The following is a 17,196-nucleotide window of genomic DNA, read 5'->3' as shown; positions in this document are numbered from 1 at the left end:
CGTCTACTAGTGATAAACTCATTTCTATTTGCAGCAGAAGGATGTAATAAGCTTGTTTTTCTGTATATTAGTTGTTTTGTAGAATAGCCTAGAATGATTTCCTGACCCATGTATCGATAATTGTTGTATCGCCATATCATGAGATCATCGTTATTCGTGAGCCTTGTATCGCAAATCGTATCATGAGCATGAGCATGTGCTGGTATGATTTTCTGACGGTAGGAAAATATCATGGTATTGCAATTACAGCTCTAAAATGTGTTACTTTGAGATATCTGGGTTTTAAAAAAAACTTTTTTCCATTTTTATTTTGCAAAACATACTAGCAAATTAGAACATAAGTCCGTCCATCCATCCATCATCTTCCGCTTGTTCCGGGGTCGGGTCGCAGGGGCAGCAGCTTTAACAGGGAAGCCCAGACTTCCCTCTCCCCAGCCACTTTAACCAGCTCCTCCGGCAGGATCCCAAGGCATTGCCAGGCCAGCCGAGAGACAGTCTCTCCAGCGTGTCCTGGGTCGTCCCCGGGTGGTACATGCCCGGAACACCTCTCTGGGGAGGCGTTCAGGAGGCATCTGAACCAGATGCCCGAGCCACCCTCAGCTGGCTCCTCTCAACACGGAGGAGTAGCGGCTCGACGCAGAGTCCCTCCCGGATGACCGAGCTTCTCTCCCTATCTCTAAGGGAGAGCCCGGACACCCTGCGCAGGAAACTCATTTCGGCCGCTTGTATCCAGGATCTTGTTCTTTCAGTCACGACCCACAGCTCGTGACCATAGGTGAGGTTAGGAACGTAGATTGACTGGTTAATCGAGAGCTTCGCCTTTCGGCTCAGCTTCTTCTTCACCACTACGGACCGGTGCAGAGTCTGCATCACTGCAGACGCTGCAACGATCCGCCTGTCGATCAACCGCTCCCTCCTTCCTTCACTCGTGAACAAGACCCAAAGAACTCCTCCAATCAGGCTCCTTCCCTGCCAGAGAGGTAACATTCCATGTCCCAAGAGTTCGCTTCTGCAGCTGGGGGTCGGACCGCCAAGGCCCACGCCATTGGCTGCTGCCCAACTCCCTACGCACCCGACACATTTGGCCCGTCCCACAGGTGGTGAGCCCATGGGAAGAGTAACCCACGTCTCCTTTTTGGGCTGTGCCCAGCCGGGCCACCAGACGCTCACCTTTGAGCCCCACCTCCAGGCCTGGCTCCAGAGGGGGGCCCCGGTAAGCCGCGTACGGGCAAGGGAAACTTGTGTCCATTTATGTTATTCGTCATAAGTATAATGTTAAAAATAAATAAATATATAAAAAACAAAATATTCTAAATAAAATTAAAATAAATGCAGTCCTTTAGGTGAGCCTAAACCAGCGGTCGGCAACCACTGTTTTGAGAGCCTCATGTGGCTCTTTAGCGCTGCCCAAGCGGCTTAATGGAGTGTTTAAAAAATGTTTGAAAATGGAAAAAGATTAAGGAAATACTTGTATATTTATTGTTTTGACATGGTTTCTTTAGGAGGACAAACATGACACCAACAATCTGAACGTTTTCCAATGCTGTAAAATGTGTACAATAATTATGACATTTTAACATTTCTGTCAACGAAGAGGTGGCTGTTGTAAAATAAACCGGCGGCTATATGATGGGACATGGATTCCAAAAAGGAGGAAAAAAAACCATAGGGAGAACAGAGGATTCAACGTTTCTTGGACCGAATCAATTGCATTCATTGCTAATGCGGAAGGATTTTCTGAATATTTGCTCTGTAGCGAGAAGGTGTCAAATCACAAAAGGAGTAATGTGGAAAGACATTTGCAGGGAAGGCATACTACTTTTGCAGCAGAGTACCCAGTAAGTGCGATTGCATTACTTCAGGAGAAATTAGAGGTGTGCAAAAATAGATTTAAAAAGTGGATTGCAGCTCCAAACTACATTACTGCAGCGAGTTTTCTTGCAACACGGGATAAATAAAGCGTGGAAAACCGTTCACAGATGGTGAATGGTAAATGAAGGAGTCATTCATCAACATATCAGAACACCTATTTGCAGACTTCAAAAACAAAACCGAGATAATACAAAAAAATCAAATACATGCCTCTCGCAATAAGACAGTGAAGGAAAGGGCCATAAAAATGACAGGCAACTTCACCAATCAGCAAATCAAGGACATCAGCAGCATACTCTGATGAGTCGTGTGATGTGATCAATATTGAACACCCATCGCTTTTATGTAGGTAGGTGAACTCCGATTATATACTTTACCTTTCCAAAAGGGTGCTGTTTTATTTTTTATAAATGCAGGCCCCTTTTTGTTGCACTATGTTTGTTAACCAGATAAGGGGCACGTGATGCACATTCTATTTTGTTGTTGTTTTTTCGAATTTTCAAAATACAAATGACATCAGAATTCGGATTTCTTTATTGAATTTCTTTAATTTCATTAAAGCAATTGAACATGATTCATTAATATTGTAATGAAGACAAACTTGAGGCAGTATTGGACAACAACTAGTAGTCACGTGGTGCGTCATTCTCTATTGAATGCACTGCATGGAGAATAAACATTTAATCATGAAGGCTCACTGTGTATTTATAGCCAACTTAGTCATTTTGATAGTAGGCTAATATAGATACATAAAACATGTTTTGTCTTCATTATAATGCTTATATAAGGCTTTTAATTTTTTGCGGCTCCAGACACATTTGTTTTTTGTTATTTTGGCCTAATATGGCTCTTCAACATTTTGGACATGACATCAACACCCTGTCTTAAACCCACAGCCACAGCTCAACATTTTTAACATCAGAACAAACATAATTGAATTATTTTCCATAAAAAGCATGTGTGTATGACTCGTATCATGTTTACGTTATACACACACATACACACACACGCTCTTTCTCAACACAGACAGTTGCCAGAGAGAAAAAAAAGCACGTTTTACCACCGCTAGACACACTAAACACGCTGGAGTTAACTCTCGTAGCTGGTGGGAAAATGACAGTGTTTACTAACCTTTAATTTTGTATAAATGCGAAATCATATTGGAGGTATTGCCTCCTCGGCAGCCACCCTCCGCAAACATGTCGGTTGGCCCTCCTCCTCTAAGCCGCAGCTGTCTATGACTTTTCTGTAGCCGAATCTTTCCCATACCAGCGATTTCATTTTCTTCAATGGGGGGGAAAAAATCAGGAGTTTCACCTCCTCCAGCCATCGTGTTGCACAGCTGACTCACTGAGATTGATCAACAACCGGTGGGGGAGGGTTAAGCCTTACAGCTGCAAGTGAGGGATTTCTCCATGGATTTTTGTGACATAAAAAGAAGCTAATACCATAGGGACGATATGACGTAAAATTTTTGCGGTTTTGAAACCTTAACATTTTCATACCACGGTATACCTTGGAACCGGTAATGGGCACAGGTCTAAGATTCGTGACGTACTCAGAGGTTTCCACCCCTACTGCCGACTGCTTCATAAAAAAATCCCGAATTCCACGCAACAATTGGAATGGTTCATTTTGGATGAGTAGGTTTGCACGTCAAATATGTACTGTGAAAAACTGAGAACCCATGCTGCACTGAAGATATATACCAGTGAGAATTAGACACGATTACAAATGTCGTAAAGAAAAGGATTTTCTGTGTTAACTTCTTAACAAGTGGTTGTTGGACACAGTAAAGAGACATACAATATATCATGGTACAACAACAAGACAGCCCAACGCCAATTTTCACATGCCCACTGCCATTTCTGATAAATCTTTTAGGCTGCGCCATTATCACTGCTCTCGGAAGGGGGTTAGGTAAGGGGAGGGGAACGTAACCCATCCCCTGCTGCTGCCGGGACCGTCTTGCAACACTAGATAAGCACCGACTGCATGGCGGGGCCCAGGATATGAGCTTCTTTTTCTACTGTAAGTGTATAATTAAGAACCATGCATCACACTGGTACAGTGTTCCTATAGGTATAATGGCAAAACAATGAATAATGAATAACAGGCAATCAAACATGAGAGTAACATGAAGTAAGGACAGGGATGGATGAAAAGACTTATTTCAGAGTGGGGAAGTGCACAAAAGCATGTGACCGAAATGAAGAGAAAGAGGAAACTGCATGTGACAAACACTTGCCAATGTTGAAGTTGGACAACAACTACTGGCATGTGCATAAAAGAATAGCGTTTGCTGACGGCCACATTCAAAACAGAGGGATGCCACATGAAGCCAGGCTGGTCTTTGACCTTGTTGTGACAATAAGAGATGAAGCAGAAAATAATACACCACATTGTTGTTAATAAATACTGCTAAATCAGAAGTAAGCCATCAATGATGCACTTTCAGAAGGATGCCAATAGCACCTGATGTCTGTGGGTAGCAATTTGCAAGATTACCACGATATATACAGATAAAGTTGGGGATGTTGATCGAAAAAAGGTGTTAAATGCTTTGTTTATCTTGGTTGAAAGTGAAAATGAGGTTGTTTATGAATATTTTGACTGTTTTGAACCTGACCAAACAAACTCGTCAATGACGCCCGCATACGTCATAATGTCTGATTTAACAGCATGCTTAGATGTCATGCAAATTGTTGAACAAGTTAAATGGAGAAGAGTTCTAAAAGTAGCTGAAACTGCTGCCGTGATGCCCACGCCAAACCCCGTTGAGATTCAAAGTGTTTTAAGGACGACAAACACCGCTTTACAGCAACACAAACAATGTAAGATAAACGTGGAATTCGCCACGAAGTGGCAACATCAGTAGCGCCGAATTCATAAAGGTATTTTATCCAAATAGGACAGACACGTGCAAGACATTCAGCGTGACAGTTTGGAGTTGGTGAAGTCGCCCCCCAAAAATGTAAAGATTTGTGAATGGAGTTCGACGTGGTTACCCAGCGAAGCATGTGAAGAGTGAATTGGAACACAAAAGATGAGTTGAAGTCAAGCTTACCGACTGGAGGAAGAGTAAAGTCCGCACGTAATCCCGCTCTGTGTTTAACATTTCGTTGAGGACACACAGTCTGAGACGCTGCTGTCGGTCCGACTCCTTAACGGCGTGGACGGCGTTCTCCAGATGCCCGTCTTCCTCTTCCATGGTGGGGGAGTCTAGCCCTCAGAAAGGTGCCTCGCAACAAGAGGTCAAAGGGGGGGGGGGGGGAAAGTAGTCTTCTCACGCAGAGTATCCACACCTGGCCCACTAGTGGACCGTCAGTCCATCGCGAATCGTCCACCACAAAGTCCCCGAGGCGGAGATGCTGATCACGCGTGAAGCTCGACCAGTACGAGAAGAGAAGTCTGCTCGTGTGAGCCCCTCGCAGCTGAGAGCCCAACAGCGTGCGCTAGAGGAGGAGGGGCCGTTTGACTTTCTGGGACCTCGGCTCTCCTCTAGTGGCCAGTAAATGATTTTATTTTTTATTAGGGCCCGAGCCCGAGCAGCAAGTGGTGCGAGCACAATATGTCGATGACCCCAAAACGCAGTGTCAGCGATAAAATTAACTTACAAGAATATTTAAAATAGCGGTGTCAAACGATTTAAATTTTTAATCGAGTTAATTACAGCTTAAAAATTAATTAATCGTAATTAATCGCAATTAAAACCATCTATAAAATATGCCATGTTCTTCTGTAAATTATTGTTGGAATGGAAAGATAAGACACAAGATGGATATATACATTCAACATACGGTACATAAGTACTGTATTTCTTTATTACAACAATAAATCAACAAGATGGCATTACCATTATTAACATTCTGTGAAGGCGATCCATGGATAGAAAGACTTGTAGTTCTTAAAAGATAAATTTTAGTACAAGTTATAGAAATTTTATATTAAATCCCCTCTTCATGTTTTCGTTTTAATAAAATTTGTAAAATTTTCAATCAAAAAATAAACTAGTAGCCCGCCATTGTTGATGTCAATAATTACTTACACAATGCTCATGGGTGCTGAAGCCTATAAAATCAGTCGCACCCAAGCCCCAGCAGAGGGCGGCAAAACTCCGAAAAACACAAGTACACCTTTCACTATACTCTTATTTTAATCTGAGCGGGGCATTTGTGCGTTAATTGCGTCAAATATTTTAACGGGATTAATAAAAAAACTAATTACCGCTCATTAACGCGATAATTTTGACAGCCCTAATTTATAATAATAAGTTGACAATGAGCGTTTTTGTTTCCCATCATTCTTGAGGGAAATTCTAAATCAGGCTGTTTAGGCAATACTTCTCGCCAAGATCGTCATCCATTGAATTTGGTACGCCCACCGGTGTCTTGTCAATGTAGTTACCCCAGTCAAAAATTGTATCCCCTGGGCGGAGCCATATGAAGGTAGATTTGGGTCTTTATTATTCAATCAAAAATAAGTTGCTTCAATTAAAAAAAAAGGTTGCTTCAATCAAAATATATATTTTCAACAAAAAAAAAGTCGCTTCAATTAAAAAAAAAAAATGTGTTTGAATGCAAAAATAAATTGGAAACTCAAAAAACTAAAAAAAAAAAAATGCATGTGAAAGCTCTTTTTCTTTGATTAGTTTTTATTTATCCATTTATTTATTTTTTATTGAAATCAAGCTTTTTTTTCTTTTTTTTTTACTGAAGCAACTTTTTGATTGAAGTTATGTTGATTTGTGTTTGGGCTACATTTTGGCTAGGACATTTTTCTCTTTATTAGTCATATACAAAAGTATAAATAAGTTGCTTAAAAATATATAGATTTTCAAAAAGAAAAATCACTTCAATCAAAAAAAGAACATTTTCAATCATAGAAAAGTGTTTTTGAATGCGAAAAAATATTTGAGATTGAAAAATTTGCATTCGAACACTTAATTTTTCATTGAAAAAGTTTTCTGTGATTGAAGCAATCCTTTTTGTGTTTGGGCCATATTATGATTAGGACATTTGTGTTTAAATCATTCAATCCCCAAAAAGTTGCTTCAATCAAAAAATATATATAAATATTTTCAATCAACGAAATAAAAGCATTTTAAAAAATATTTTTTTCTCTAATATATAAAAAAATTATATATATATATATATATATATATATATATATATATACAGTGCCTTGCAAAAGTATTCGGCCCCCTTGAACCTTGCAACCTTTCGCCACATTTCAGGCTTCAAACATAAAGATATAAAATTTTAATTTTTTGTCAAGAATCAACAACAAGTGGGACACAATCGTGAAGTGGAACAAAATGTATTGGATAATTTAAACTTTTTTAACAAATAAAAAACTAAAATTATCCAATAAATGTTGTTCCACTTCACGAAAATGTATTGGATAATTTAAACTTTTTTAACAAATAAAAAACTAAAATTATCCAATAAATGTTGTTCCACTTCACGATTGTGTCCCACTTGTTGTTGATTCTTGACAAAAAAATTAAATTTCATATCTTTATGTTTGAAGCCTGAAATGTGGCGAAAGGTTGCAAGATTCAAGGGGGCCGAATACTTTTGCAAGGCACTGTACATACAGTGGGGAGAACAAGTATTTGATACACTGCCGATTTTGCTGGTTTTCCCACTTGCAAAGCATGTAGAGGTCTGTAATTTGTATCATAAGTTCTCTTCAACTGTGAGGGACGGAATCTAATACAAAAAAAAAAAAAAAAAACAGAAAATCACGTTGTATGATTTTTAAATAATAAATTTGCATTTAATTGCATGAAATAAGTATTTGATACATCACAAAAATCAAACTTAATATTTGGTACAGAAAACTTTGTTTGCTATTGCAGATACAAAACGTTTCCTGTAGTCCTTGACAAGGTTTGCACACACTGCAGCAGGGATTTTGGCCCACTCCTCCATGCAGATCTTCTCCAGAGCCTTCAGGTTTCGGGGCTGCTGCTGGGCAACACGGACTTTCAGCTCCCTCCATAGATTTTCTATCGGGTTCAGATCTGGTGACTGGCTAGGCCACTCCAGGACCTTAAGATGCTTCTTACGGAGCCACTCTTTAGTTGCCTTGGCTGTGTGTTTTGGGTCGTTGTCATGCTGGAAGACCCAGCCACGACCCATCTTCAGGGCTCTCACTGAAGGAAGGAGATTGTCAGCCAAGATCTGGCGATACATAGCCCCATCCATCCTCCCCTCAATACGGTGCAGTCGTCCTGTACCCTTGGCAGAGAAGCAGCCCCAAAAAATGATGTTTCCTCCTCCATGTTTCACGGTTGGGATGGTGTTCTTGGGGTTGTACTCATCCTTTTCCTCCAAACACGACGAGCTGAGTTTAGACCAAAAGGTTCCATTTTGGTCTCATCCGAACACATGACCTTCTCCCATTGCTCCTCTGGATCATCCAGATGGTCAGGGGCAAACTACAAACGTGTCTGGACATGCACTGGCTTCAGCAGCGGGACCATGCGTGCGCTGTAGGATTTTAATCCATGACGGCGTAATGTGTTTCCGATGGTTTTCTTCGAGACTGTGGTTCCAGCTCTCTTCAGGTCATTGACCAGGTCCTGCCGTGTAGTTCTGGGCTGATCCCTCACCTTCCTCATGATCAGTGATGCCCCACGAGGTGAGATCTTGCATGGAGCCCCAGAACGAGGCAGATTGACCGTCAACTTGAACTTCTTCCATTTTCTAATAATCGCTCCAACAGTTGTTACCTTCTCACCAAGCTGCTTGCTTATTTTCCTGTAGCCCATCCCAGCCTTGTGCAGGTCTATTATTTTATTCCTGATGTCCTTACACGGCTCTTTGGTTTTGGCCATTGTGGAGAGGTTGGAGTTTGTTTGTTTGTTTGTTTGTTTGAGCATGTGGACAGGTGTCTTTTATACAGGTAACAAGTTTAAACAGGTGCAGTTACTTCCGGTAATGAGTGGAGAACAGGAGGGGTTCTTAAAAAAGAACTAAGAGCCGAAATATTTACTAGTTGGTAATGTATCAAATACTTATTTCATGCAGTTAAATACAAATTTATTATTTGAAAATTACACCATGTGATTTTCTGGATTTTTGTATTAGATTCCGTCCCTCACAGTTGAAGAGAACTTATGATACAAATTACAGACCTCTACATGGCTTGCAAGTGGGAAAAACAGCAAAATCGGCAGTGTATCAAATACTTGTTCTCCCCACCGTATTATATATACATATACATATATATTATATGCAAAGCAAATGACTGTCTGAGGTGCTCGAAAAATAATTTCAACCCTTATAAAAATGTTTTTTGTTCATTTCATTCATTTTTGTTGCAGTTTTATTGCTTTACAACTCATACATACATATATATATATATATATATATATATATATATATATATATATATATATATATATATATATATATATACATAAATATATACATATACAAATATAGGAAAGTCAATTACATGCAGAGACACTTTTCGGCTACCAGGTGGGCCTGGCCACCCTGAAAATCCGCTTATGTGCGAGAGCCCTATTCTAATGCAAATAATTATTATTATCATTATATTTATTCTTTCTTCAGGGCAAATGAAAATGGACAATTTGAAGCATACGCTGAGATTAAGGCCATACCCCCTCTCAGTGGCCGAAAATGTAATTGCATACAATAGACTTTCCAATTAGGGTTGGGAATCTCTGGCATGAAGCAGATTCGATATGTAACTAGATACACAGGTTACGATTCGATTAAAAAATGATACATTTTTATGGCCGAGTGATTCGATACGATTCGATACAGTTTAGGAACGATACGGTTCGATACAAAGTGAAAACGATACGATAGTAAACATTTGTTGTGTGTGTTCGTACAGTATTTTAAACATATAAAAAAGACCACATTTCTATTAGCAAAACTAAACAACAAAATTTCATACCAATGTTATGTTTTATTCTTTTAATGAAAAAAAAAATTAAAGCTTACTATATGACCGTCATTTTGTTGGATGGGATTGATAATAAAACTCCAGTGACAACAGACAATAATAAAGTGCAGTAATTCAATTACTCTATTTCCTGGTGTTTTGAAGACAAGAGGTAAGTAATTTAAGTGCAAACTTTGAACGTAAACGTCTTACAAACAAAAAATATTAATTATATGCAGCAGCTCTAGAAAAAAAGAATTAAACCTGCAATGTTATTATAAATACATAATAAATTATGCTTTACCACTGGTATAATTGGGGGAATGAAAATATGGCATTTTAGACAGACAGGTCAATAATCATTACTTTAACCTTATACACAGCAAACTCTTTCACTTATGCCTGTGTTTCCACATTTTTTACTCCTCATCACTGTCCATATCTTTTTTGAAGGGCAGATTTTTTCTTGAGGAAGATCAACTAATCCACATGTTCATGTTTAAGTAGACTGCGTTTCGGGGGGGGAAAAAAATCTCCAGAGGGTCGTGCTGCCCTTTCCACCATAGTAGTGGGTTATTTTTCAGGTTTAAAAACTCACGATCTCTGTACTGATCCACACTTCACACTACCTCTGTCCCACGCGAACAGATCTGGCTGCCTTCCTCACTTCAAAGTCCGACTTTTGTTTTCCTGGGTGCGTTGAAAATCAATCGCTGCACGTCGCTGCCGTCTGTGCTCAAACTGTCCGTTGTTTTAGCATGTTGCTTCGTTGCTACTACTAGTTTCGTTTTGGGCTGTGAAGAAAACGCTACGGAGCGTGCGTTACAGTGGTTTAGTTAGCTCTCGCGTTGTTATGACACGCCCGTGACGATCGGGTAATGACGGCGACTAGTAGCGGTTCTTCTGAGGCAACCACGACCGTGAGTTGTGCTTGTCCATATTATATCATGCGTGCGGTCTCAGTCTAAGTGCGCTGTGTGGTGAATGACACAAGCGCAGCATGTGAAGTAAAAGCTAAATTATTATCCCATTAAGCAATGCATTGAACTAGGCATTAGAAGCCGATTCTCGTGCTCGCGATAGCCGAATTCTATCGCTACTATGGGTTCATTGAATATTTAATGGGTAATTGCTGTCAAATGGTAACTTTACTATCGATACAGCTGTATCCCTCACCTGTAAAACCGGATATCCGGTCGTATCGGTTTATCGTTCTTAAGCTTATTTCCAATACAGTGGTACCTCTACATCCGATCGCTTCGACACACGAACTTCTCGACATCCGACGAAAATTTTGACTCACCACTTGTTTCTACATCCGGCGACATGCTTGAAATACAGCGATCTATGACAGCGCCGCAGTTTCTTGTGAAAGCACAGTTGGTGGCTGACTAAATGTTTTTTTTTGCCCCATTGTAATATATAATATATAATAATTTATACAACTACAATAATTTTTAAAGGGTCATCATGGCAATAGACAGACGTGGACTTGGGCCTTAAAATGTAGTACCTATATTACAAAAGGTCTTGTAACATACTGACCAACCTGAAAGGAACTGGACATTTATAAGTAAAATGAGTGACATCCTTATGCCACTAGTTGGCGCTCCAGAGTTGATGCAAATGATCCTTACAGGACCCTTCAGGGTACAACTCTGATCAAGCACGGGAAGTTTGGCGCAGATATGTTTTATATCTGCCAAGTTACGACTGTTCAAAATTTGTGGTGAGACAAAATGTCGACGGCCATTTTCACTCTTTTGTTTGGACTCCTCTGCTTCAACGAAACCTCAATATTTTTAATCAGGCACCTGAACACATCTACATTGGTACCTCGACATACGATCACTTAAACACGCGATCTTTTCGACATCCAATGTGATATTTTATTAGCCATTTGTTTCTACATTTATGACAGCGCCACAGTTTGTTTTACCACAAGATGGACGCACGGCGGATTTTCTTGTGAGAGAAATCAACATGGGTTCCAATAATGTTAGTGCAGGCGGTGGGAAAAAAAGGAAAAAGGTGAGGCTTACTATTGAAATGAAGATGGAAATGATAGAAAAATATGAGCGTCGTGTGCGCATCCGTGAACTGGCTCGACAATACCGCCGTAGAATGTCTACCCTCGACGGTCCTCCTCCGATCTCCAATCGCCAGTTTTTATAAGTTGAGGTGATTATTATTGTGGTAACAACGCCAAAGAAATCGCCAGCTTCGTAAGGTTTCTAATCATTTATTCCATCAACTTGTGCAACACACCATGCCTACTGTCCCCCGCAAATGAACAAAGTCAAAGTTAAAAAAGTCCCATCTCACTCTGTCAAGTCAGCAACGCACAGTATCTTGGACCCATTACCCAAACCCAACAGGAAATTGTGTGTCCTTAATTGAATATGAAAAAAAACGAAGTTTTAGTCTATTCACAGGGTGCACATTTAAAAATACGGCGCCTCGGGAGTTAGTTGGATCCTCCTCAAAATTGGTGAGTCTCTTAATGAGACTTTTTGGGGGGGAAATTCAGTAAATGACTAAATTATTATAATTTTATAAATTATGATATATACAGTATATGACAATGGGGCAAAAAAGTATTTAGTCAGCCACCAACTGTGCAATAAAAAAAAGACGAGAGAGGCCTGTAATTTTCATCATATGTAGGTGTACCTCAACTATGAGAGACAAAATGAGAGAAAGAAATCCAGAAATTCACTTGTCTGATTTTTAAAGAATTTATTTGCAAATTATGGTGGGAAAAAAAGTATTTGGTCAAAAACAAAAGTTCATCTCAATACTTTGTTATACTCCGTTTGTTGAGGTCAAAACATTTTCTCTAAGTCTTCACAAGGTTTTCACACACTGTTGTTGGTATTTTGGCCCATTCCTCCATGCAGAGCTCCTCGAGAGCAGTGGTGTTTTGGGGCTGTTGTTGGGCAAAACAGACTTTCAACTTCCTCCAAAGATTTTCTATGGGGTTGAGATCTGGAGACTGGCTAGGCCACTCTAGGACGTTGAAATGTTTCTTACGAAGCCACGCCTTTGTTTCCCAGGCATTGTGTTTGGGATCATTGTCATGCTGAAAGACTCGTTTCATCTTCACTGCCCTTGCTGATGGAAGGAGGATTTCACTCAAAACCTCACGATACATGGCCCCATTTATCCTTTCCTTTGCACGGATCAGGCGTCCAGGTCCCTTTGCAGAAAAAAAGCCGTAAGGGATGATGTTTCCTCCCCCTTGCTACACTGCTGATATGGTGTTCTTTGGATGCAATTCAGCATTCTTTCTCCTCCAAGTTGCATTTCTACCAAAAAGTTACATTTTTTTTTTCATCTGACCATATGACATTCTCCCAATCCTCTTCTGGATCATCCAAATGCTCTCTAGCAAACTTCAGACTTAAGCAGGGGGACACATCTGCCACTGCAGGATTTCAGTCTCTCGTGGCGTAGTGCATTAATGATAGTAGCCTTTGTTACTTTGGTCCCAGCTCTCTGCAGGTCATTCATGAGGTCACCCCGTGTGGTTCTGGGAATTTTGCTCACTGTTTTTGTGATTATTTCGACCCCACAGGCTGAGATCTTGCATGGAACCCCAAATCAATGGAGATTTTCAGCGGTCTTGTATAGTTTCCATTTTCTAATACAGTGGTACCTCTACATACGAATTTAATTCGTTCCAGGACCTTGTTTGTAAGTCGAAATGGTCGTATGTCGAGCAGGATTTTCCCATAGGAATACATTATAATTCCATTAATTCGTTCCAAAGCCTAAAAACATACACTAAATTCTTAATAAATACTGCTGGCACTGTTACAAATGGCAATTAAACATAGAAAAACAAATAAGTTATAAATAAATAATTCAGAATAATATAATAATAAGAAGAATAATTAATAATTATTCCTGTAAATAATGTAACGAATCGGATTCTAATATGGCGGACACTTTTTACTGTCCCTGAACGCACCGCGAAGGTGACGTCTCAGTGAGATAGGTCGGTGCGGTAGAGATAATACTTTCGTTTTCTTGAGAGGGGTCAACTGCTTAAGACAATGGGCGTTTTGTGTTGGATAAGTTCTTAAATAAATGATAAAAACGTGACGAAGCTGGCGATTTCCTTGGCAATGTTACCACAATAATAATTGTCACCTTAACTTATAAATAGTGGCGAACGGTGGTCGGAAGAGGACCATGGAGCTGTATTGTTGAGCCAGTTCAGGGACGCGCACTCCAAGCTCATATTTTTCTATAACTTGCATCTTCATTTCAAAGGTAAGCATCACTTTTTTCCTTGTTTCTCCAACTGTATCAACTTTTTTTGAAAACTGTGTTGATTTCTCACACAAGAAAATCCACCGTGCGTTCGTTTGCAGTGCTGTCATGTCGTCGTATTTCGAGCAACTCGTCGGATGTAGAAACAAATGGCGGCTCAAATTTTAGGTCGGATGTCGAAAAGATCGTGTGTCGAAGTGATCGTATGTAGAGGTACCACTGTACTTGCTCCCACAGTTTATTTCTTCACACCAAGCTGCTTACCTATTTCAGATTCAGTCTTCCCAGCCAGGTGCAGGTCGACAATTTTGTTTCGAGTGTTCTTTGACAGCTCTTTGGTCTTGGCCATAGTGAGTTTGGAGTATGACTGTTTGAGGTTGTGGACAAGTGTCTTTTATACTGAGAATGAGTTCAAACAGGTGCCATTAATACAGGTAACGAGTGAGGAGGACAGAGGAGCCTCTTAAGGAAGTCACAGCTCTGGAACAGCCAGAAATTTTGCCTTTTTGTAGGTGACCAAATACTTATTTTCCACCATAATTTGCAAATAAATTATTTAAAAATCGGACAAAGTGATTTTCTGGATTTTTTTTTTTTCCTTCTCATAGTTGAGGTATACCTATGATGACAATTACAGGCTTCTCTCATCTTTTTAAGTGGGAGAACTTGCACAATTGATGGCTGACTTTTTTGCTCCTCTGTATATATGTACAGTGGAACAAATAAGTATGTAGTCAACCACCAATTGTGCAAGTTGTCCTACTTGAAAAGATTAGAGAGGCCTGTAATTGTCAACATGGGTAAACCTCAACCATGACAGACAGAATTTGAAAAAAAAACAGAAAATCACATTGTTTGATTTTTAAAGAACTTATTTCCAAATTAGAGTGGAATATAGGTATTTGGTCACCAACAAACAAGCAAGATTTCTGGCTGTCAAAGAGGTCTAACGTCTTCGAACGAGGTTTAACAAGGATCCATTCGTTACCTGTATTAATGGCACCTGTTTTAAGTTTTATCGGTATAAAAGACATCTGTCCACAATCTCATTCAGTCACACTCTAAACTCCACTATGGCCAAGACCAAAGAGCTGTCGAAGGACACTAGAGACAAAATTGTAGACTTGCACCAGGCTGGGAAGACTGAATCTGCAATAGGTAAAACGCTTGGTGTAAAGAAATCAGCTGTGGGAGCAATTATTAGAAAATGGAAGACATACAAGACCACTGATAATCTCCCTCGATCTGGGGCTCCATGCAAGATCTCACCCCGTGGCGTCAAAATGATAAGAACGGTGATCAAAAATCCTAGAAACACACGGGGGGACCTAGTGAATGACTTACAGAGAGCTGGGACCACAGTAACAAAGGCTACTATCAGTAACACAATGCGCCGCCAGGGACTCAAATCCTCCACTGCCAGACATGTCCCCCTGCTGAAGAAAGTACACGTCCATGCCGGTCTGCGCTTCGCAAGAGAGCATTTGGATGATCCAGAAGAGGACTGGGAGAATGTGTTATGGTCAGTGTTGGGAGTAACGCCGTTATAAATAACGCCATTACGTAACGGCGATATTTTTTCAGTAACGGGGTAATCTAACTAATTACTTTTTCCACCGTTACAACGCCGTTACCGTTACTGACTGTCAAAAGCGGTGCGTTACTTACTCTGAATAAATTGAAGAAACTACCAGCCGTGTCAAGTCGACTCTCTGCTCTGTTGATTTGTCATCCAAGACTTGGGGTGCGTTCAGGTTCAAGAATAGCGCACGTACTTCTGACTCCAAGCTGTTTGTCCCTGCTCATTCAATTAGACAATGCTTTCCAAAATTTGGTAACGTTTCAGTGTTTGCTACACCTGATGATAGCCTCGTTCCCATCTCCCACTGTCAGCCAGCAATAATTCTGCTTCCATCTTGAGGATGGCAGACGCTTTGAAGGCGACGTGAATTGTCGGGAAACGAGCCTACCTGAATGCGGCCCCTCGAGAGATGCGATGGAAGTGATTGTGATTGGCTGAGGGTTAGAGTCATGTGTCGTGGTAAGCCAATCAGAGCCGGTGATTTCACAAGCAAACCGGAACAGCGCGTGCGGCAAACACACACACGCAAAACAGATGCACAGGGTCGGGATGGCAGAGCATTCAGAAGAAAAATAGTCCTTTAAGAGGTGGAGATATAGACACTATTTCAAGTTTGTCGAAATTAAAGGAAAGAACCTGCATGTAATGTGTAATTTATGTCCCGGGGTAAAGCTTTTGTCGACATCTGTGGTAAGCAATTCAAATCTGCTGAAGCACCTAACAAGTTAACTATCTGTCTGTTCTTCTCCAATCCACTGACTCGAATACTGCTCAGAAAATTTCAAATTCTTTGACATACAACAAGTTCTATTTAAAGTAACGGAAATAGTTCCTTTCCCTGGTAACTAGTTACTTTTACTATAGAGTAATTCAGTTACTAACTCAGTTACTTTTTGGAAGAAGTAGTGAGTAATGTAACTAATTACTTTTTTAAAGTAATGTGCCCAACACTGGTTATGGTCAGATGAAACCAAAATAGAACTTTTTGGTAGAAACACAGGTTCTCGTGTTTGGAGGAGAAAGAATACTGAATTGCATCCAAAGAACACCATACCCACTGCGAAGCATGGGGGTGGAAACATCATGCTTTGGGGCTGTTTTTCTGCAAAGGGACCAGGACGACTGATCTGTGTAAAGGAAAGAATGAATGGGGCCATGTATTGAGAGATTTTGAGTGAAAATCTCCTTCCATCAGCAAGGGCATTGAAGATGAGCCGTGGCTGGGTCTTTCAGCATGACAATGATCCCAAACACACAGCCAGGGCAACAAAGGAGCGGCTTCGTAAGAAGCATTTCAAGGTCCTGGAGTTGCCTAGCCAGTCTCCAGATCTCAACCCCATAATAAATCTGTGGAGGGAGTTGAAAGTCCGTGTTGCCAAACGACAGCCACAAATCATCACTGCTGTGGAGGAGATCTGCACGGAGGAATGGGCCAAAATACCAGCAACAGTGTGTGAAAAGCTTGTGAAGAGTTACAGAAAACATTTGGCCTCCGTTATTGCCAACAAAGGGTACATAACAAAGTATTGAGATGAACT

At 40.4% G+C, this 17,196-nt stretch overlaps 1 protein-coding gene across 2 annotated transcripts in view; it reads right to left on the bottom strand.

Moving 5' to 3' along the window:
• The window catches only part of prex1 (phosphatidylinositol-3,4,5-trisphosphate-dependent Rac exchange factor 1), a 181,534-nt gene extending 176,187 nt beyond the window's left edge, over positions 1-5,347 (bottom strand). The window contains exon 1 of one of the 2 annotated variants that reach the window (XM_057856132.1): positions 4,940-5,347. In XM_057856132.1, coding sequence (XP_057712115.1) covers positions 4,940-5,083 — 144 coding nt within the window. In that variant the 5' untranslated portion in view covers positions 5,084-5,347. The remainder of the gene's footprint in view (positions 1-4,939) is intronic. The other variant, XM_057856142.1, reaches the window with a different exon arrangement.
• Between the last annotated feature and the right edge of the window lie 11,849 nt (positions 5,348-17,196).

Source organism: Corythoichthys intestinalis, chromosome 2 (assembly GCF_030265065.1).
Source record: "Corythoichthys intestinalis isolate RoL2023-P3 chromosome 2, ASM3026506v1, whole genome shotgun sequence".
In the NCBI taxonomy this organism is placed as follows: Eukaryota; Metazoa; Chordata; class Actinopteri; order Syngnathiformes; family Syngnathidae; genus Corythoichthys; species Corythoichthys intestinalis.
This window is presented reverse-complemented; position numbering and strand designations above follow the sequence as displayed.